Below are 24,687 nucleotides of genomic sequence, written 5' to 3'. Positions count from 1 at the left end.
GAGACTTCTGGATTTTAGTAAACAAACTAAGGAGATCTAGTAACAAATCTACTTCATCAACAGTGACTGAATCTGAATGGGTATCATTTATAGATATGCATTTGAATCCAACCCCTAATATGGTTAAGAGTCTTACTGATAGGACTATAAATGGAATAGAAGAAGAAAAGAATAACAACTCTATTGATATAACAGAAAACCAAGTATGTAAATTAATAAAGAATCAGAGATCCAATGGTGCCCCTGGCCCTAATGGGATTCCCGCAGCATTATATAAGAAGGAAGCTTCATACTGGTCGAGCTATTTAACTCCAGTTTTTAACCATGCCCTCCAATCAAGAATAGTTCCGGATTCATGGAAGGGATCTATTATTTCACCTATATACAAAAGTGGGGACTGGTCCCTCCCATCCAATTATAGACTAATCACGCTCCAAGATATTGAAGCTAAATTATTTGCATCGGTCCTACTTAAGGAATTAACTGACTGGGCTAATGAAAATCATTTAATTCCAACAAACCAATCGGGTTTTGTACAAGGGCAAGGTACAACAACAAATGTGATAACACTGGGAATCTTAATGGAAAAATATAAAAATAAAAACAGCCATTATATTTATGTTTTGTTGATTTTAAAGCTGCCTTTGACTGTGTGAATAGGCAAATTTTATGGAGGAAATTGAATCGTTGTGGCATTAGCTCCAGCCTTTTAAATGCAATACAAATGTTATATACTGACACTTGGACAAGAGTCCGGCTAGGGAATGGATCAAGGCTCTCGAGGAAAATTGAAACAACTCAAGGCCTAAAGCAAGGGTGTGTTTTAGCCCCATATTTATTTAATCTATTTTTATCAGATTTCACCCTTGAAAAGAATAATGAACTAGCAGACTCACCGAAGCTGTCGGAGAAACAAGTTTCGAATTTATTATATGCTGATGACGTCGTTCTGCTAAGCCAAACCAGGATAGGGCTGCAGCGATTAATAAACAAAACATCAATGTATTCAATTGAGAACAAAATGACTATAAACGAAACAAAAACAAAAGTAATGGAAGTTAATAACAAGAAAAGGAAGGACAGTCATTATAAATGGTATCATCAAAAGCGGGAACTAGAAAAAGTACAATGTTACAAATATCTTGGGATACTATTTGATGAGAAAGGAACATTCACATTCCATAAAAAGGAGGTGAGGAAAAGAGCTAAAAGTCTCCAAGGGGCCTTCCGTCTACTTTATAGCTCTTTGGGAGGTCCAACTTATACCCCATTAATAAAAGTTATAAAAGCGAAATTGCTTCCAAGCCTTACATACGAAAGTGAAATACTGTGTGGAACAGATTCTGCACTATTAAATAATGCTATTACAAATAAATTTAAACATCTATTTCGGCTTCCACCTAATGTATCACCTGCTCAAATAAGGCTAGAATTTGGCTTTTGTAATCAACAATATGCAAGAATGGGTCAGTACATTAAGACCTGGAGACAAATTAAAACTAATATTAATTATCCAATGTGCACATTCTTGTGGAAAGAAATGGAACAAAATAATAAACTGTCCTTCCATAAATATTTACAAAAAGTGCTTCAAGATTTGTCAGTTGCTGAAATCTGGGAAATGTCCTTAACAGCACAAAGTTTTAAGAAAATAATAAACAAATCAGTTAAACATTTGTCCCTTTTAAAAGATAAAGAACTGTTTATTAAGAGATCCCATGCATGGATGTTGGTCCAGGAATATACAAATCTTAAGGTCCAACCATACCTAGAAATATCATGTTCTGCAGAAACAAAAAACACTTTTATGAAAGCGCGATTTGGCAACTTACCTGGCTTAAAACATGCAATGCCCTGGTTGAGACCATCTAAGCCGTCTATGTGCAGATTATGCAATCTATGGGATGAAAGTATTCTACATCTTGTTTGTATATGTACAGTAATGATGGTGGAAAGAAAAAGATACTTGAAAAACTGCTTTATGACAGAGGTGTTCGTACCTGCAGACACGCCATGGTAGTCTGTTTTGGACCAACGGATATTCAAATGATTTCCAATTTTACAACATTTTTAATACTTGCTAAAAAGAAGTTGAATGCCTGTGAGTTGGCCCCAGGAAATCTGGAAGTCCAAAATAGCTAAGGACTAAACTTAGGACGAAATTTATGATCTCATGCACAAGTTATAGAAATATTAATTGATATATTTTATATTAAGTTTTGGAAAGCTGATGGTTTGATGTAATGTTTATATATTGTATTTATGTCTAAAAACTTTTTAACTTTAATAATTAAAAACATTTTTTTTAACTATATTTCTATTTGGTGCGTTTTCGCAAAGAAAGTAGTAATTGTAAGATTTTTATTAATTATGCAAATAAATTTACCTTACCGTCCCCGCAGCCCCAGGGACCGCCACCTCCCCGAGGCACATACATAATAAACATTTTTTTTAAAGCTGGTGAGGCCCTATGGCCTCCCCCCGTAGCCCAGGACTGCCACCTACCTGCTGCTTAAATAAGTAATGATGCGTGGAGTGGCTCCAGCCCCTCAATGCAGCTCCGGGGATCACCACCTCCCTGGGGCACAAATACATTAATGAAAGGAGTCCTTTTCAGACCCCGAGGACCGGGTCTTAGGGGATGGGGTGCCCGGGCCGAAATTGGCCTAGGAGGAGGAGGACCGCTCAGCCTCCCCCATACCCCTCCACCTGTTTAAAAAAAAAAAAAAAGTTTATTTAAAAATAGGCAGGGTCCCCGGGGCCCATAACGGCCCAGTAGACAGGGGCCTCGCGCCCCCCCCTCTGTCTTAAAAAAGAAGAAAAAAAGCCAGCAACTCGCCGGAGGCCACGTCCCCTTTCTCCACCACTCTTTAAACTCGCCTCCTGGCGCTACTGGTTGGAGGCTTAAGTCCCCTTGGCTGCTGAGGGTCCTTAGAGCCCAACATGTCCTCCTGTTTCCTCCAGTACGCCCCACACAGTGGAGTTGCCGAAATGTGGTCGGAGGCCATGCCCCCTTTCTCCACCACTCTGCAAACGCGCTTCTTGGCACACAGCAACCATCAACTAGTAAGAGCGCCAGGATGCACTTTTGCTGAGTGGTGGTAAAAAGGGGCGTGGCCTCTGAAAACCTCTCAGCAAACCCACTGTGTAGGACTTGCTTGATGTAACAGGAGGGGTAGTTGGCCCCCAAGGACCCTCAATACCGAAGGGGCCTTCATCCCCTTACTAGTAGTGCGCCAGGAGGCACATTTGCAGGGTGGTGAAGAAATGGGGTGTGGCCTCCTACCAGGCTTAGCAATCCTGCTGTGTGGGACTTACTGGAGGGCCAACTACCCCTCTTGTTATCTCCAGTAAATCCCACAATGCGGGATTGCTAAGAGGTCTTTGGAGTTCATGCCTCCTTTCTCCACCACTCTGCAAGCACACCTCGTGGTGCACTACTGGTTGGGGAATATATGACAATACAATGTGTACTAATACCACGCATTCTATTACAACGTGGGTATTACTGCGCCAATGCCATTACCATGAACTACCACAAACTACTATTACAGTGCAAACTTTTACCACGCATATGCCCTTACCACGCATGCCATTACAACGCAAAGGCATGCGTGGTAAAGGCATACACTTGGTAAAAGTGGTGAAAAGTAAATATATATATATATATTTTTAAACCCCACACCGCCCAAAAACCTTAACTCTAAAATGACCCTTCCAACCCCAAAAACCTGAACCCACCCTAAAATTACCCTTCCACCCCAAAACCCGAACCCACCTAAAATTACCCTTCCCACCCCAAAACCTGAACCCACTCTCAAATTACCCTTCCCAACCAAAATCCCAAACACACCCACAGACCGTATTTGCAGCAGAAGGAGAAACCTGGTGATTATACTGCCCTCTCCTTTGATGGCCAAAAGAGCATTGACTGTATTTTGTGTGATGGGTAAATGTTTATGAAACCGTTGTTTGCCTATTAACAGTTAGACAGGTGCCAATTCTCTTCATGGATAATTGCAGTGGTGTTGAAAAACACCGGTATATTCTTGAGAAGCAGGTTTGTAAACTACATTTGTGTGGATACCAAAGCACCAAACGTTACAGTAGCAGACATGATGGGCTCGTTTTAGTACTTTTTGATTTTGCCTCTGAGTTGAGGGTCAATGAATCAAAATATTTAAGTTTTTCTTTCTGCCAGCTTGTGCTATCTAGAATCTTTAACTCTGTAGCTTACTATATAGCATGCGAGCTATTAAAATATCTAGGTGTTCTACCACATATAGACGTGTTTCCCAGGCTGGATTTTGAAGACGTGCTAGCCAGCCTTTAAGGGGTGTCTTACGTTTGAAGATAGAGCAACAACTACTTCCAGGTCGTGGCTGTTTCCAGTACAAGGGAAATAGATAGATGGACCACATCACTCCTTTGATACATTGTCTAGTTCATTTAGCATCTTTTGTGTGTTTAATTTCGCTCTCATTGTTCCTCCCCTTACTCTCTCCTACCTCACCACACATATGATCCCCACATGCCCTCATCTTTCCTGCTGTTATTGCAATTATTTTGAACTGCAGTATCTAATACTTTAGTGATGAGTACCAACTGGGTTTGCAGTGAAAGAGCCTGATCTTCCATTCTTCAGATTAAAGAATACCCAACAGACTAGAATAAAATGAAAGTTAAAGGCATACGGATGTTTAGTGTTAACTATAACTAAGAGTTCTTTCTATATCTCTTAGGGAAGGACCTGCTGCAGTGACAGTTTATGCAGGTTGTTTTGTCATTCTGAAGTAGCATCATTGCATGCATTTAAGGATATACAATCTATGTATACCTTTTTATTCTAACTAGGATTTCAGAGGTCAAAGTAAAGTGCTAAGAATTATGTGGTTATTAAAGATGCATTTTCTATTTTTCAAAATGTCAGCTTTGTGCTGCCTGTCTTACCTGTTATTGCTAGAATAATCCCGATGTTTTGTCTCTACTGTATGCGTCTCCTTGTTAGAGCCTTATGACCCATACAACAATCTGTTAATAAACACATTTTCCTACTCCCTGCTGACGAGAGGCAACTACCTCGAAACACGTGTCCAGGGATGGCACACGCCACGCATACTTGCATTCACACTCGAGCATAGGTGTATCCGCCGACGCTGACCTTCAGGGACCATTTTCATTGGGGGAACACGCCTGGTAGGTGTAGCAGTGTGCGACCAATCTGGTTTAACTTTATATTCAGACTCCCTTGAGCCGGTGGAGTCGACGGACTCATGGTTACGCACCTGCGCGCTACGAGAGGTACTAGACCTGATAACGATTTAAGCAGCTTACACAGCAACCCCACACATTTTCCTACTCCCTGCTGACGAGAGGCAACTACCTCGAAACACGTGTCCAGGGATGGCACACGCCACGCATACTTGCATTCACACTCGAGCATAGGTGTATCCGCCGACGCTGACCTTCAGGGACCATTTTCATTGGGGGAACACGCCTGGTAGGTGTAGCAGTGTGCGACCAATCTGGTTTAATGTTAATAAATTGTTGACTGCTATTTTTTATGTATATCTGACTGGTCCCACTGAATCTTAAATTTATGTTTGGTTTTCCTTAAAGGTTTTCTTTCTACCAATGAGTAACACCATGCTTAGCTGTTTTAAAGACGGCTCCATATTTGCCTGGGAAAGCGACACTCTTACTTGTAAATACCAATTACCAGCTCTAGAAGAAGGAGCAAAGTTGGATTACAAAGCTTTTGCAGTAAGCAGGTACAAATAACTCAAAAGCATTTACTTTTGTACTTTTCTATATCACTTTTGTATTTCTTTCTTTGAACTGTTACTTTTGAGTCTTATATTAATTAGTTGTATTCATAAAGCATGCTGTTAGCTATCATCGAATCACTAACTCAACCGCAGGGACAATGAATGTCAAAACCATGATTGTAGCTGGCAGGTTCTAACAGAACAGAAATGTTTTCATGGCACAGCAGAAGCCCAGATAGTTATCAATCTTCCTTAATGCCGAGACGGATTGTTCCACATCTTGGAGACTATGTGGCGAAAGGAGTGCGCGCCCTGGCACGAGCCTTTTGACATGAAGTATCCAGGCCCACAAAAGGCCCTAACTAGGCGTCCTCGAATTACATTGAATCTTTTATTCTGTCACAGATCTTTTTCAATTTGTTGTTTAAAAAAACAAACAAAAAAAAAGGCGGCGTTACTTGTTGCAGAACCCCTCCGAACAAGGCAAAAGCAGGGTAAGTTGGTGAGTGTCCGGATGATGGGAAACGGAACACAAGACCAATTCCGATGCCTGATATCTATCCTGTAGCTGTTTAGTTGAGTTTTGTAAGTCATTTTCTCCAGTATTTTTTATAAAACTACTTTATTGAATCTTCTCTGCCAAATCCATGCTCCAGGAGCCATTTTATACATGTAAGACAGGAGATAATATTGGCATACATATGGAGAATAGCGCTTTTGTGCTTTAAAAACATAAACACAAGAAAGAAAAGAAAACTAGCTGTGCTAGAAGTGAAAAAAAAGGTTAACCTCTTTAAGTTATGACTGTGTCCCTGGATGATGGTCCGGCAATCATCCACTTCATCAACTCGATGGCAGTGAATGCGAAGGTTACACTATACATGAGGCAGAACCCCAGGGTCCAACAATGTGGGCTGTGGGGTCGGTGGGATCAGGACAATTCCCCTAAAGTCTGCCCAGCGTTGCCGTATGCGTGTGTGTTTTTGGGGGCACCGCCGGGCCCTAAATACCAGCTCTTCCAAACCCATGCAAAAATCTAGTCCTCGCTTCCAATCCCCTAACAGGGTAGAGGAAAGTGCTTTCCAAGAGTGGGCGATATCTCGTTTGACCAAGGTCAGACCCAGAAACAGTAGATGACGTTTGTAACTGTTGCCCCGATGTCCTGCGTAATGTGTAATAACGCGAGCCGTGGTGTACTGTGTATTGTCCACCCCAACACCTCAGCCAAACATCTGTGAACACACCTCAAAAACCTGTCTAGAACGGGACATTCCCACACCGTGAGGATGAAAGTGGCTTCCTCCACCCCACAGCGTAGACATGTTGGAGACTCAATAAAACCCGCTGTGTAAAGCCGCACACGGGTATAGTATGCTCTTTGTATGTATTTTAGCTGTATCTTGTGTGAGGAGGTGGCAGCCAAGCTGGAGGACTCCAGAGCCTCCCTCCAGTCATCATTATCGATGGGACCTAGATCTGTTTGCCAGATCTCCCGAAGGGATTCGAGTGTTGCCGCGCTATGGGTGATCAGTGTTTGGTATATCATATAATGTTATGGTCCTCCAAGTGCCCAGTATTGGATCTTTCATAGATTCACATGGTTGAATCGTCCCCGTCGTCGTAGTGGGAGTCCCACGGTATACCTATAACACCAGTAGTTAACACTACTATAGGCTACAATGCAATGAATATTCACGGCAATAGCCTATCCATTTTCTTTTGTAAAAAGATCCAAACTGAAGTAGTAGCCAATCAGGTGACAATACCCTGTAGAACACTCCCAAGAGAGGCTAGATTCCTCAGATTTTCTACTGCTTGTCGTGTGAAAGGGAGTTTCCCTGAGCTCTGCTCAGTTTCTTCTTAATTTTTCTAGATTTCTATTCAAAATGTCTGATTCTTCAAAGAAAGGTCTCTTCAACTCATGTGAAACATGCAGTAAGAAGAGGCTGCATGCTGAAGATCCCCATAAGAACTGTATCTACTGCCTCTACCCTCAGGATAAGGTACAAGACTGCAAGATCTGTAGGACTTTCTCAACGAAAACCCTTAAAGATAGAGAGGGTAGGTTGTTGATTTGGCTTCAGAGACTGAAAAGTAAATTTGATGTCTCTGAGGAAGAGGAGAGCTCTACCTCACAGGGCTCACAGGAAACATCTAAAAGGAGAGAAGGATCTCATGAATCTCCTGAAATTTCCCAGAAAAAAAGGCTTCTAAAAAGTCTCATCAGGAAGATGCAGGCACCTCACAAAAAGAAAGTATTAATTTCCTACTGAGGAGAAAAGCCATCTAACATATAAACAAGAAAAACAATCTTCAGAATCATCCATGAAGATTACTATCTCTAAGAAGCTTATATCGTCGACAGTGTTATTTTCTGGGTCCCTGTTGATACAAAAATCACCATCAGAAGGCATTTCTCCTACCTTGTCGTCGAAGGTCTCGTTGTCGAAAACTACATCGTCGATGACCGAAACTACTGCGCGGTCAGCGACGGCCCCGCCGCTTCCAGCGACGACGAAAGCTTTAACACCTCTGATGACTTCCTCGTTGACGATGACTCAGACGACTACGACGACTTCCTCGTCGAAGACGTTGGTTCCATTGACGACATCCTCTTCGTCGACGACGGCTGCTTCGGCATCGTCAATGATAGTGACGACGATTTCTTCGCCTGCTCCTATCATGTCCTCGTCGACGACACAGACACCACTGCTGTCGGCGAGGCTGACAATGCTGTATCCCACGACTGGTCGTAAACGACCGTCAACGTTGCAATTAATGCCTGTATACCCATGGACGACGTTCTCGTCGACGAGGTGTTTTTTTCCAAGATCCTTCAGTGGTCTCACCTCTTCCACCTTCAACATTTTTGGAGGAATCTGATGATGATGATGGAGTGTTTGGTCCTGCTCACAATCCCTCTCAGCAATTTGTTAAATATCAGGACGATGACTATGAAAGCCTGTTGGTGAGCCCATGGTCCGTCTTCATGTGGCTTTGGTTTAAGTTCTACAGGACATGCTACATGACTACTGCACTCATTTTCCTTAATCAACTACTCCTCCACCTCCGCTGCTGCCACCGCCTGCACCTATACCACTAGCGTCTCCTCCACGTAGGTCTGAGCCTTCTCCTATGGCATCCCCTGTAACGGATGCTGTTTTGTCATCATAACAGCATGATACTTCTGATGACTGAGAAGTTGAGTAGGGTCAACCTCAGGACTAAAGGCAAGCAGGTCATGAATGGGAGGGCTATGTTATTTCAACGCCTGCTTCTCCATCTCCTCAAAGTGCTGATTCACTGCCAGAAGACATTGGTGGCTTCCGAGTACTAATGGAAAGGGCGGCTTCTCGTTTTCAGTCATCCATGACAGTCAAGCAGTCTGTTTTCTTTATGATTTTAAGTTTCTATCCAGAAAGACCGTGAGAGTGATTCTCATTATAGATCACATATGGGAGGAGGGTGTGGAGGTAATGAAAACACCTTCCACCGTTATCCTGGTCTTGTCCAGGATTGACAAAAAGTATAGAGCTCCTGATGATGCTCCAGTCTGTCTGGTAGGGCATCCTAAGCCAGATTCCGTTATCTCACAGGCTGCCTAACGGAGATCAAGAAATCCTTTAGCGCCTATTACTGCACCACCTGACAAGGAGGGAAGGCGTCTTGATAATATTGGCAAGAGATTTACAACCACTTCAGGTACTACTGTATGCGCGGCTAACGCTCTAGCATTATTACCAAAATACAACCACCAAATGTGGTCTGATATCGCTCCTTACATGGACCTCCTTCCGGAAGATAAAAGACTAGAAGCAATAAAGATTCTTCTTGAGGGAGAAAGATCTGCATCAGAGATTATAGATGCTTCTATGGATGTGGCTTCCCTAGCCTTTCGTCAGCTTGCTGGAGCGGCTGTTCTCGGGCGTCAGGGTTGGCTGAAGGCAACAATGTTCCGTCCTGAGGTGCAACGCAAAATACTGGACATGCCATTTGATGATGCCTTACAGACCATTAAGGCTTTGGGAATACTCCTTTACAGGAAGACCCCTCTTTCATGGGGCATGTGGCAGAGGAGCCTATTCATTTCGAGGTGGTTACCAGAAATACCCAACCTCAGGCTTACACCTCATTTCACCCTTCCTACCAACATCAGAAGCAATATCATGCACCACCACAGGCTGCATACTCCAGACAGCCCAGGCAGAAGCAACAAGGTCAATTCAGGGATGCTGTCAGAAAACACTGACGAGGTCTCGCCGCCTGCCGCTCTTCCCCCGATTATTTCATCCAAGAAAACTTCTCTCTCTCGTTATCTAGGTCAGCAGAAAATAATCAAAGACAAATCAGTTCTGGATATAATAAAATATGGTCATACCCTAGAGTTTGTCACAGCACCATCTCATCCGCCTCAAAATCAATGCCACTCCATCTTCAATTGCTAAAGAAGGAGGCACTGATCATGCTCCAGAAAGGAGCAATAGAATGTGTGCCACGCTCTCGAAGAGGAATGGGTTCTACTTCCCTTTTTTCCTGGTAAAGAAGAAGTCGGGAGAATGGCTTCCCATTCTGGACCTCAGAAAGATCAACAAATACCTGCAGAAAAAGTCCTTTCGATTGGTAACTCCCAGGAGAAATTACAGCTTCTGAATCATTCGGATTTTCTGGCCAGCCTAGATTTGCAGGACGCATAGTTCCATATCCCTATCCATCCCAAGCATCGAAAATTTCTCAGTTTCACTGTGGCAGGTGCGCACTATCAATTCAAGGTAGTTTCCTTCGGCCTCCGCTCAGCTCCTCGGTTTTTACCAAGTGTCTTGCTCCCATGGCAGCATACCTACGATTAAAAGGCCTGCAGATCTTCCCATATCTTGACAATTGGTTAGTGAAGGCTTCTTTTCTTCATTAAGCCTCGGATGCCGTCTCCTTCTGCCTACAGCTCTTCCACTCTCTAGGGCTGTCAGTCAATTATCAAAAATACGTTCTCACACCTTCACAGCATATAACGTTTCTTGGAGCAGCATTGGATACCCTCCAAAACAAGGCATTCTTATCCACAGAAAGACAGAACACAATTCTATCTCTGGCTCCAGTCCCTGCAAAACAGGCGAACCTTCAGGACTTTCAAACAAGCAGCAAATGGAATCTATCTCTGTCCAAAATGCATATCAATTTTCTGGAACTGAGAGCAATTTTCTTAGCCCTCCAGTCGTTTCTCCCAAGGATACGAGCACCCTCAGTCCTCATTCATACAGACAATCCCACCTGCATGCATTATCTCAACAGGCAGAGAGGAACACGATCTCTAGTACTATCTTTGGAAGCTCAAAGGATCTGGCCATCATATAACCATCAAGGTGGAGCATCTCCCTGGAGTAAAGAGCAACATGGCAGACACCTTGAGCAGATTAAGTCAAACAAATCACAAATGGCAACTTGATCCGCTGATTCTCGATTCCATCTTCCAGAAATGGGAAACACCCAACTTAGACCTATTTGCATCTCAAGGGATGCAGAAATGCAGGTTCTTCGCCAGCAGGGAACCTCAGAGAGGGTCATAAGGGAATGCGTTTTTGATAAGAAGGTCAGGAATCTTTGCGTACACTTTTCCCCCATGCCCTCTCAGCTCCAGAGTTCTGATAAAAATGAAAAACGACCTGTGCCAACTCATCCTCATTGCTCCACGTTGACCCCGCCAGCATTGGTTCACGGAACTACTCCTGCTGTCACAATCCAAGCCTTATCGCCGTTCAGTAGCGACTCTGCTATCCATGATCAAGGGGCAAATCCTGCATCCGCAACCAGATTCTCTTCAGTTGCATGCTTGGCACCGGAGTTCAATGAGTTCAAAGATTTAGTCATTCCCTAAGACTGTAGAGATATATTGTCCAGAGCTAGACCTGAGTCCACTACTAAAACGTACAGACGAAAATGGAAACGTTTTTGTTCTTGACGCCTTCTGAATGACATTCATCCTCTTTTCTCTTCTTCAGAACAAATCTTGCCTTATCTCCTACCTCTGGCAAAATTATGTCTGGCGTATGCGTCGGTAGTCACCATTCTCTGAACCTTAAGTGGAGCATGGCGAGTTACTTCGGGCCAAACGTAATTGCAGCACGGTAGCCATGTTTGAGGAAGAACAGAAAAGAATGTTGGGTCGATTTTGAGCTTCTGGAGCTACCCGGCCAAAGTTTTGAGAACAGCTGCTGACGAAGTTTCCAGAGTGGCTAGGGACAGCTTACTGATGAGCAAGAAAAAAAAGACAGAAGGGGGCCAGGAACCGGTGCAACTCATTACCACCTTCAATAACAGCAGCCAAGAGGTCAGGAAGGTTTTATCACATCACTGGCATCTGATCAAAAGTGATCCCATGATAGGCAAATCGTTCAGCAAATGTCCACAGATTACCTATCGGAAGCCCAAATCATTACGTGACATTTTGGTACACAGCAATACAGATGCAGATAACAGGAGAGAGGGCTGGCTACATGAACAACAGGGTTACTTTACATGCGGAAGATTCAAGGCATGCAAAAAGAGCAGCAATGTTAAAACATTCATCATTGCCACTGGCAAACAAAGGTGCATCAACACAATTAGGACGTGTACGAACGATTTTTTGTATGTATGTCCTTGTGTGCCCATGTGGTCTCAGGTATGTGGGCCGCACAATAGGCCCTGGTAAGAAACGCATTTTGGAACACTATTGGGCAATTAAGAACTTGGACCAGACATACCCTGTTGTGAGACAATGGTCCAGCCAACATCAACAAAATGCTAATCTCCTTGTTTTCTTTACAATTGACAGAATTGAAAAAACAGCCAGAGGTGGCAACAGGGAAAGGTGTTTGCGGCGAAAGGAGTCGGTAATACATAATTCTGCTTGGCAGCAAGTACCTTGGAGGCCTGAATGAGAGCGAGGAGCTTCACATACACATCAGTTGATGTGGTACTTTACTAAAGTATTTCTCATTCTCTCCTTTCCCCCCATGATGAATGCAGATGTTACATTTGATCTAGAACATGAGTCCCTTTTTTCCCCTCTCGCTGTTTCCCTCCCTACATGATTACAGGTTATTCAGCCATGGTTGAGTGTATCCATGGCTGTTTCGATACATTGGAGCATCTCTTTGATATGATATTTATCCTTATACTGACCTCCCGCTTCCAGAGTACCTACTACCAAGGGTATTTGTGTTTTTTTTTTTTTTTTTTTTTAAACCAAAAATAATTATTATAGCACTTTCTAGCGGACTGCTCAGTCTGAGCAGGGGATCACTATTTTCAGATTTTTGTCATACTGAGAATGGGGACTTGTAATCATATATGTATAAGACTGAGATATTATTTGTTTTTTGTTTTATGCACCGTTTTTTAAACTTTGTTTTGCACAACAGGCCACTTGGCCAACAAACCTCATTTGGATCTTTGCTCCGGTCTGGTTATAGAATGTGTTACTTTGTCACTTGACCGTAATGTGTCTGACCAGGCTGTTCTGAATTACATGTTGTGAGCCATGTGGCTAACAATATAATAATATGATGATCATATGTTTCTTTCAGATCAAAAGCGATTCACCATTTTGTAATTTTTTATTATGTTGCGCATATCTTAAGCTCTGGAGCCACTTGGCAAGGAATAATGTTTTTATAATTACCTGCTTGCACATGAAAATTTCTGCCAAATATGCTGCTAAGTCTTATAAATACTTTTTTGGTTTAATTCAGTATGAAAACTTGTCTAGATAAACATGTATTACATTATTTTGTGCATATCGTAAATTAACATTCTCAACAATCTGCTTTCACATTTTCCATTTATCAGGCAACATATTGTTGTCTATCACTCCAGAGGTTATTTCTAGTGTTGGTTGGGCACAATTGGTAATTGGCTGTTACAAAGACCTCTTCAGGTCGAAACGCGTTGCCGCAATAAACTTTATTGACTGAAATACTGTGTGCGGTCCTGCGCTTTCCTTTGGATTATTGGGAGGCATGCCTTTTTGAATATATGCACACACACATATATATATTATTATATATATATATTACCCACCATCCTCTACAGTAGATATGTATACGGTAGATATGCCTTTTTGAATATATACACATATATTTATATATTACATACTGGCGGTAGCCAGTAGGTAGTAATAGTTAGGAACAAGTTTCCATGGGAAGAATTGTTTTTGTTTTGCTTATAACTTTGGCGTCGTTTGATGAATCTTCATGAAAGTTTCCAGACTAATTCTTTGTTCATATCAGCTCCTATGTTGAAAGGTTGGGGGGGATTCGTCAAGGTAGGCCGAGGAAAAAAGGGGGGTCCCAAAACGTGTTTTCTCCATGTTAATTTCTATAGGATACTTTAGACCAGGCTACAGGTCGAATGGGTGAACGGAATTAACCCAAATTTGGCAGGGAGAAGGGTCTTGGTCTAGAAAGCATGCTTTTGTTTATTTGGTGTAAATCTGTTCAGTCGTTTTCGAGAAAAATTGAAATTTGCCGATATTGATATTTGGGAATTCTGCCATCTGATTGGCTGAGGCGTTACGAGCACAAGCTTGATGCTTATTGGCTGCGAGCTGTTGCAAATAGGAAGTGTTGGCAGCCATTTTGTGATTCCTTTGTAACGAGTAAGGGGGAAAATGGGCGAAAAGAGTAGGAAACAGGAGGATAGGAGCACTGTAACCTCTGTGGGGGAGTGCGAAGCGAAGTAGTCCCTCCTACCGGACTGAAAGTGTGGTGTTGCTCAGCTGAGATGAGATGCTGCTACACTCGGGTATGAAACCGAGAGCCTAAACCATGAGGTCATTGCTGTAAAGTGATGTGCTCTGGTCTTTGTAGCATACCTGTGGAAGTAGTGTTAGTAGGCAGTTATACCATACAGGGAGTGGGAAGCGAACTACTGACCTCTACCGTGCGTTTATACTAGCGATGTACTCACGCCTACCGGTGTGAAGACTCGGGGATCAAACCGAGCTGATTGCTGTAAAGTGATGGGCTCTGGGCACTGTAGCATACTGGCTGCTGTAGTATAACTGTGTAAGTAGTGTTAGTATGCGTTTATACTATACAGGGTGTGGGAAGCGAACTACTCACCCCTACTGGTCTGAAGACTCTGGGATTAAACCGTGAGCTCATTGCTGTAAAGTGATGTGCTATGGGCGCTGTGCATTCCTGTGGAAGTAGTGTTAGTTTGCGTTTATACAATACAGGGAGTGGGAAGCGAACTACTCGCCCCTACCGGTCTCAAAACTTATGGATGAAACCATGAGCTCATTGCTGTAAAGTCATGTGCTCTGTGTAGTATTCTAATGTAAGTCATAGTAGAATGTTAGTATGTAATGCTACTATAATGTAAGTATGTAATGTTAGACTGTAGGGCTGTCATGAAGGGAATGTTGGGGAGTTTGTACAAGGTGCTGGAGAAGATGGTTGCCTTGATGTCTGATTCTGTTGGTGGCTGTTTAAGCTGTCTTCTTTTCCTGCAATAAATCTACTTATCGGATCCACTGCTGTCTTCCTCTTCACTACATAAATTTGGCGACGAGCGGGAGAAGGTAAAAAGAAGGCAGCACTCACCAAGATTTTGAGCTTGCTTGCGTTCTGCTGAAGACCCGTTTTCTTGGTGAAGCTGTTTCTACTCATCCCAGGGTCGTCGGCTCATCGAACTATTTGATCCTACCTCTGGGAGGATTTATATTTTTTGATTTTGGGCTTCCTCTGCCTCTTCACTACACGTGTGCAAGTAGTGTTAGTATGCGTTTATACTAATTCTGAAGTTCAGCAGTAACCAATGCATCATGGCCCTATGAAGTGCCACCTCCCAGGCGCAGCTCCTACAATGTCCCGGGGTGTGCATCCGCAGGACATTTATGTTTGCTCTTACAGGGCGGGAGCATGGCTTCCACCCTGTGATAGTAAATTCTTGTTTGCCTCGTTGAAGTGAGAGGAGGAAAACCTCATATTGCTTCAATTAAGCAGATCCGGATAGTAAAAATGGAGAAAAAAAAATGAAGCGGGGTCTCACCCGTTCATTTAAATGAGTCCGCTGGTGGGTAATGTTACGGGGCCAATCCTATTATTATATTGCTGGGTCTCTGCAGCACTGGGGACCTTAATCTCGCATGTAAATTGGGCGCGGGAGGGCACAGAGACGTTTCGCAGCCTAGGGGATCGACACCTCCCCGGGTATTGTTTATGAATTGTTCGGGGGGCTTCGAGGCCAACTCAAGACCGGGGATCGTCAACCTCCGGGTCTTTACTTAAATATGCAGGGTGGGACTCACCAGTCCTTGAAGCCTCGGTGGCCCTAGGCAGTGCCTTATTGGTTCTGTAATCACACGGGCAGTACTCGTGGTGTTATAAAGTGATACACTCATAGAACCCTTGCCGTTGTACAATTACCCAGGCTTAATTTATGTAATAGTCTGTTGGTTTATATTTGGTGGGTGCACCGCAAAATTACAAATGTTTTTCCTCATAACCGCCTATCAACCGACGATTTTTCACAATAAACTACAGACGAGTGTTGTCAGAAAAAGAAGATCCATACACTCACTTATTTATTGGTAAAAAAATAACTTTTATTAAAACAACACAAATAAATGGAAACATAACTTTATTCGAACAAACAGTAAAGCATGAAAGAAGTGGGTGGGACTCCTCCAGAAGCAGCGTACAAAACCTGCAAGAGAAAAAAGAAACATAAGTATGTGTGCCATGTCCAAAAGAAAAAGAAAGGTAGTCAGAATGAAAGGAAGAAAGTGAGAATGGGACAGAGAGCGAGTGGGTGGAAGGGAGAAGGGGAGGGAGAGTAAAAAAAACAGAGGGAGGAGGAGACCGCATCGGCCTACTTCACCCAGCCCTCACTGTTTACCTCCCGTCACCTGTGTGTCTGGGATGCTGGGGTCCGCGAGAAACCGTGCGGTCCAGCAAGTCTTTAAAATGAAACAGAGATATGAATGAGTCCAGAGATTATATTATCTACGACAACATCGCTTGCCTGCACCTGTGCACCCAGGCTGCTGCACTCCAGCCGCTTCCCCCACACTGTGCTCAAATGCAGCTCCTGCGCACCGAGGCTTCACTGCTCACCTGCCACAACCGGTGTGTCCAACGACATGCCAGTACGAGCTCTGACTCCGGGGTGCCTCTCAGCGTGGCACAGCAGGTCTCCAGTGTGGGACGGTGTCTTGATTCCAAGATGGAAGGAGTCAGAAAGGCCAGAGCATCATCAACGGTTGAGCACCTGCTGCGTGCTTTTTCGTGCAACTAACTCAGTGTCTGAAAAGGGAGAAATAATATAATGGTAGAAACGTCTTAAGGTAAATTAAGGTTTATTTCAAGCTTAAGAGAGAACAGCAGTTGAGTGCATCCTTCCTTCTTGAAGTATGATCTACCAACTGTTAGTGGTAATTGTGGTTCAAAGAGGAGTTGGAGTGCACGAGAATACACAAGGGTAAATAATATGTTATGCCAACGTTCACATACAAAGGAACAGAGCGCATGCTAGAAGCATGATGTGCGCATGCAATGCAGTGGCGCAAGCCTGTGTGCATGTACACTTAGTAGACAGCTCACTACAGTGCCCCAAAACCCAACTCCACGTGTCCGTAGGGCAGCGCTGCCCACTGGCTCAGGCCTACAGTACGGTCCAGCAGGTCCTTAAAATGAGACCGAGATGTGACTGAATGAGGTCAGAGATCACATCATTACGCACGGCAGCATTGCTTGTTTGCACCTGTGCACCCAGGCTGATGCACCCAATCCCTCCCGCCGCAACGCGCTCAATTGCAGCCCCTGTGCACCCAGGCACCACTGGTCACCTGCTGTCATTGGTGTGTGTCCAAACACGACGGCCAGCAGGGTTCACAATTCAGATGAAGTTTTGATTGCCAGGATGATGTACACCTCATGGATCCCTTTTTTTTATTGCCCATTGTGATATGCGAGGTGGATGCGGCCATATCACCTGAAGCAGTGTGGAAAAACTGGGACATGTGGCGTCATTGTTATTCTATTTATACGTACGCAAAGTGGGCTGGGATTGTGTACGCCAGGCCAGCGTAGGGGTGTGAATAATTATTCCAGGGACCTGGGCGTTGTTCACTTCCTGACTGGGCAGGAAGTGTACTTATGTGTGTGTCCCTGTTGCAGTTTTGACGTCGTACAATCCGCAATTTACATTAATGTAGCATGTACCGGGAGGGCGGCAACTATCGCCAATGAGATGCTGTCCGAAAACATTGAATGGACAACATCACATGTCGTTGTCAAGCTGGTGGATATGCGCAGACACGCATATCAATGGTGTGCGGTATTATTGAAAGTGTTGCTGTCGCGAAGCACACACATGTGAATGTGCTCGGATGGAGGGAGGATCAGCAGTGAGGTTACGTCATACACAGTGATAACGCTCATTACAGTCCAGCAATGCATGTCCAACGTGAAGCTGAAAGTCTCACATATGACACACTACTATACTGGTAAAGCCTGACAACAGAGCATACTGCAACTCAAATCTACACATTACTCTTTACTGTTTGTCACATGTGATCTAGGATGTGCACTTTGCCCGTGGCTGATGATAATCCTTCGAGCCACCAATACCCAGGCCGAAAGGCAGCACAATACACACACCAGGGGCATCGTGTAACACACATTTGTTTTTTGATGTAACGTTTCAGATGCATGTCTATCACACGTGGAAGGCTACTGTACAGAGCATGATTATTGATCAAGATGATCGTTACATGTTGTGTGTACTATAAGATATGTGTACACAGCAAAAAACTTTTCAAAAAAGCTCTGTAAGCAGAATAGGTGTCTCTCATCAAACGGTGTAGAGAGAATGACCAAAATGGGTGTGGTCCTCCAACTGTTACAATGGGAAATGTTTTGAACCAATCAAAAGCTTTTTTTTAAGGTCACATGGCAAACGCGCACCAAGCGCGCAAGGAGGCCGCACCCGACGTGATTTTGAGAAAATGTATTTACCATAATATAAGTTTATTACAGTTAGAAATATATACTTTAAACTTATTTAGATATCGTTTTCAGACATAAAAAAAGAAATGAGGGAATGGCGTACCCGGCGCAATACCATACGTCTATGACTTAACACAGGGCCTGGCAGTGTGCACTTGTCGCATATGGAACGCGCAGCCGGTGCGACTCTATACGTATATGACGTAACACGCGTATTGGTACCGCGCACCCTTCGCATACCAAACTACCTTATACGTATATGATGTTAGGCGGGACACTGTGCTACGAAGCCATCGGATACGAAATGTGTATCCTTAACGAGTTTCGCAGTATGGCGGATAGGATTCCTGTGGTGATGGAGCTTGGTACACTACCGGTACGGGAGTCTAGTTTTCTCCCCCCCAAAAAATATATATATACATATATTTTTTTGAAGATATAAAAAATTACATAATTTTTCATATAAAAAAAAAAGATGAGTTCCCAAATATTACAAAAAAAAATAGAAAACAAAATAGGTTTTATAAATATTAAAATATCAAATTAACATTTAAAAAAACCTTTGAAATTCACTGAAAAAAACATATGTTTTACAGATGTTATAGTTAGGAATTAGCATTTAAAAAACCTTAGAAATTCACTGAAAAAAACATAGGTTTCAGGGACGTTCTAGTTAGTTGGACATTTGACTCATATAAAACCAGAGAAATTTGCCCGTTATAGTCAGTTGAGCTAACTATAACTCGCACGCCCGCAATGCACTGGTGATGACGTCACATATTACACCACTCATGACATGGTCAGTGACATCACTCATGACATCTCAAATGACCTCACTGAAGAGATCATCCACAGGATAATCTGATGCACATACTGGTGCCCTAATATAAACTTTGATACACGCACTCTAAAATACAGACTACTATTTTTGAAACCATACACACAAGAATGTCTGTTACTACATACCACCCACTATTTCCTAGGTCTACACACATCCAGTCACTTATACATGCAGTTAATCATCAATACAGTACTGCAATATGCACTTATACATCTATACATACAGTCACACTCTGCCGCTCATCCATACAGTTACTCACACACCTAGTCAGTCATGCAAAGAATCTATCACATACCCATTTACTCATGTATACAGTTATACACACCAACTCCGTTATTTATACACACACCACATCACTTATTTATGTAGATACTAACCCATACTTACTGTCTTATAGAATCACTGATATAAGCAGACACTCTTCAAATAACTTACTCTCACGTAGTCATTTATATACTCCAACACTCCCATATACTGTCTTAAAACATATGTAGTTACTCACACATATACCACTGGGACATTCATTCACTCACCAACACACCCATACACACTCTAACTCACCCATACAGCCCTTCCCAGATGTACTTTTAATCCATACAACCAGTGAATCACCCACTCAGACATCTATGCACATAGTCACCCCCCCCCCACCCACCCATACAGACACTCAGGCACCCATACAGATACTCAGACAACATATCAATAACCTATATAGACACTCATGTAGCTACTCACCAACCCATGCCGGCGCTTATACACCAACTGAGACACTAATACAGACTTTCACACAGTTTAGTCACTAACCCATACATTCAGTAACACGTGTTCAATCACTCACTTATACAGTCAGTCACGCACCTACTAAATAATCCATTCAGGCACTTGTAAATCCACTCTTTCTTCAATACACTTTGGCATAGATATATATGAAAAATATTTAAACTTTACAGAAACACACTTTCACTGGATGATATCATCAGTGATGTCATTTGAGATGTCATCAGGGATGTCACGGACCATGTCATGAGTGATGTAATATATGACGTCATCACCAGTTCATTGCGGGTGCGCGAGTTATAGTTAGCTCAACTAACTATAACGGGCGTATTTCTCTGGTTTTATATGAGTCAAATGTCCAACTAACTATAACGTCCCTGAAACCTATGTTTTTTTCAGTGAATTTCTAAGGTTTTTTAAATGCTAATTCTGAACTATAACATCTGTAAACCTATGGATTTGTCAGTGGAAAAAAAATAATATATATATATATATATATCTATATATATATCTATATATATATTCACTGAAAAAACCATAGGTTTCACACATGTTATAGTTAGCGGAAATTTTACTGATAAAAAAACCAATGAAATTCCCCCGTTATAGTTAGTGCAGGCAACTATAACTCACGCGACCGCAATCCTCTGCTGATGCTAATACTGTATTTAGACACTTATTTGCCCATGTCTTCTTCCATACATTTTTAGCTATACATATATTACAAATATTTTTTTTTCATAAAGACACATATGTCATCAGCAGAAGATTGCGGTCGCGTGAGTTATAGTTGCCTGCACTAACTATAACGGGGGAATTTCATTGGTTTTTTATCAGTAAAATTTCCGCTAACTATAACATGTGTGAAACCTATGGTTTTTTCAGTGAATTTGCAAGGTTTTTTAAATGCTAATTCCTAACTATAACGTGTGTGAAACCTATGGTTTTTTCAGTGAATTTGTACGGTTTTTTAAATGCTAAGTTACTTTACGCCATTCGTGGCGTGCGCGCCCACTTAACGCAGTTCGTTCCGTGCGCGCACAGTGAGCACGCGGTGCGCTTCGCGCACCGCGCGCCCACTTTACGCAGTTAGTGCCGTGCACGCACGGTGGGCACGCGGTGCGATGACAAAGCAAGAAAGCACGTCAACAAATCTGTTTCTGCTTTCCTCCGTGACTATGGTATGGGTGCCATTTACCACAACAACTTGCGTTATGACATGCAAAACATTTATAGAGGAGATGGTGTGCACTTCAATGATGAAGGCTCTTTTTAGAGCCCCCTAATATCTAAACACTTAAATCTGATTTTCATTTTTTTTTTTTTTTTTTTCTACCGTACGCTTACCGTAAGCTTACCGTACGCGTACCCCGTGATTTTTTTTAAAATCAATAAATGTTTTTTTTGTACTTTTCTGTCCTTCTTTGACCCCCTTACAAATGTTAGGGGGTCTGTAACTCTCCTCATTGCCCCCTTTCCTTGTTTTCACTCTTTTTTTTCAGAGTGAAATACACAAAATGGCGGCCGCCGCTTCCTGGTTTCGGCCGATTCGAATGTTTACTAAGATCTAAGAGCCAATCAGAATCGCGCTCGCGCACGCCACCGTACGCTTACCGTAAGCGTACGGTAAGCGTACCGTAAGCGGGCTCAGATATATATATTGATTTAAAGGCTATTTTCTCAGAATCTACTGAACAGATTTACACCAAACCTACAAAAGGCACTTCCTTGACCTAGGGACTACCTCTCTGCCAAATTTTGAGTAATTCTGTTCAGCCGTTCGGGCTGTAGCTCGTTCTAAAGGTCCTATGGAAAAATGCATGGGAAAAACGCGTTTTGGGACCCCCCTTTTATCTCAGCCCCCGCTTGACGGATCCCCCCGAGACTTTCAGGGTAGGAGCGGAGCGTAGCGCCCCACCTATTTTGAGAAATTCGCGAGGATTCGTCGACCGGCGCCAAAGTTATTCAAAATAGAATGTTGAGGTTTTCCTATGGAAACGTGGTCCTAACTATAATTACCTACTGGCGACCGCCAGTAGGTAATATATATATATATATATATATATATATATATATATATATATATATATATATCTATATCTATATCTGGTTACACTCCAAATGTGCAGTCGCGCACAAAGAGAGGAACAGACAACTTCTATTGTCGGTGCCAAGGTATAAAGTTTATTAAATTAAACAGATAAGTGCACAGCTCATGCACGTTTCGGGCCTCCTGGCCCTTGCTCACATATATATTCACTGAAAAAAACGTAGGTTTCAGGGACGTTATAGTTAGTTGAACATTTCACTCGTACAAAACCAGAGAAATTCGAACGTTATAGTTAATAGAGCCAACTATTACTCGTGCCCCTGCAATGCATTGCTGATGACGTCACATATTACATCACTCATGATATGGTCAGTGACATCACTGATGACATCTCAAATGACATCACTCATGACATTATCCAGTGAATGTGTGTTTCTGTAAAGTTTAAATATATTTTATATATGTTAATGCCAAGGTGTATTGAAGAATGAGTTGGTGTATAAGTGTATGGGTGGAGGATTTAATAGGTGTGTGACTGACTGTATAAGTTAGTGATTAAATGTGTCTTACTGAATGCATGGGTCAGTGACTAAACTGTGTGAATGTCTGTATCAATCTCTCAGTTGTTGTGTAAGCTGCTGCATGTGTTGATGATTAGGTACATGACTGTCTATATGGGTTATGTATTAGTTGCATGAGTATCTATATGGGTGCCTCAGTGTTTGTGTGTGTGTGTGTGTGTGTGTGTGTGGGTGGGTGGGCAACTTTCTGCCTACATGTGTGAGTGGATAATTTACTGGGTGTATGGGTTCAATAGTGCATGTGGAAATAGCTGTATAGGTGAGTGAGTGTGTGTATCAGTGTGTTGTTGAGTGAATGTATGTCTCACTGGTATATGTGTGAGTAACTACATATGTAAAAGATAGTATATGTGAGTGTTGGAGTATATAAGTGAGTAATTGTGAGAGTGGCTGTATAAATGAGTGTATGCTTGTGTCAGTGATTGTATAAGAGAGTAAGTATATGTTAGTAACTGTATGAATAGGTTAGATGGTGAATGTATAACTGTATAGGTGAGTAAATGGCAGTGTTATTGATTCTTTACATGACTAGCTAGGTGTGTTAATAACTATGGATGAGTGACAGTGTATGAGTGTTTGTATAGGTGTATGAGTACATATAATAGTGCTGTATTGATGAGTGACTGCATGTATGAGTAACTATGGGTGAATGAATGAATGTGTATGTATAGCTAGGAATTAGTCAGTGGGTATATAGTAACTGCTATTGATTTGTCTATGGTTTCAAAAATGGTAGTCTGTATTTTAGAGTGGGTGTATCAAAGGTTATATTAGGGTATGAGGAGGTGCATCAGATTATCACGTGGATGATGTCATTAGTGATGTAATTTGAGATGTCATCAGTGATGTCATCAGTGATGTCACTGACCATGTCATGAGTGATGTAATATGTGACGTCATCAGCAGTGCATTGCGGGGGCGCGAGTTATAGTTAGCTCTACTAACTATAACGTTCAAATTTCTCTGGTTTTGTACGAGTGAAATGTCCAACTAACTATAACGTCCGTGAAACCTATGGTTTCTTTAGTGAATTTATAAGGTTTTTTAAATGCTAATTTCTAACTATAACGTCCCTGAAACCTATGTTTTTTTGCAGTGAATTTCAAATGTTTTTTAAATGCTAATTTCTAATTATAATGTTAATTAAACCTATAGTTTTTTAGGGATTTTAAATTATCATTTCATTCTCAACCTGGTGAAAACAGCCGATATCGCCAGTTTTCCAGCAATAGCTTCCGCAAAAAAAAAACTCCACAAATGAGAGCAACAACTAACGCTAATAATATGCAAAAATAACACGAAAACACCACTTCCCGATATTTTCAACGAGCAGCCAAATCTGCGGTGCGATCCAAAAACAGGCGATACGCTGCGTTAGCAGTAGGAATGTAACATCTGCCTTTTACTGGTGTAAAATAGGATGACTACCTACAGTGTGAAAGGGAGCCCAGCCCAGAATCACATCTGAAGACCAACACATGTCATAGAGCTACTGATCATGCACCCCCCACACCCAAGAAGGCCACAAAACCCACTGCCACCACCCTCCGGACCTCTCCCCCAGACCATCCCCCTACCTACTACCACCGAGGCAGCGCACAACAGGACAGCAAACCTTCCAAAAATGGCATGTCCCCTCAACCACACAATAGCTGAATGTTGCGAGATGTGGCAACCAAAC

General features: G+C 42.5%; 1 protein-coding gene across 2 annotated transcripts in view; it reads left to right on the top strand.

Annotated features, from left to right (window-relative positions):
- Positions 1-24,687, top strand: part of TBC1D31 (TBC1 domain family member 31) — an 834,080-nt gene that overhangs the window by 177,117 nt on the left and 632,276 nt on the right. For both annotated transcript variants that reach the window (XM_085605032.1, XM_085605033.1), the window contains one exon: positions 5,620-5,771. In XM_085605032.1, the coding sequence (XP_085461158.1) occupies positions 5,620-5,771 (152 nt within the window). The remainder of the gene's footprint in view (positions 1-5,619; positions 5,772-24,687) is intronic.

The sequence above is a fragment of the Triturus cristatus genome, chromosome 5_1 (genome assembly GCF_964204655.1).
Source record: "Triturus cristatus chromosome 5_1, aTriCri1.1, whole genome shotgun sequence".
Lineage (NCBI taxonomy): Eukaryota > Metazoa > Chordata > Amphibia > Caudata > Salamandridae > Triturus > Triturus cristatus.
This window is presented reverse-complemented; position numbering and strand designations above follow the sequence as displayed.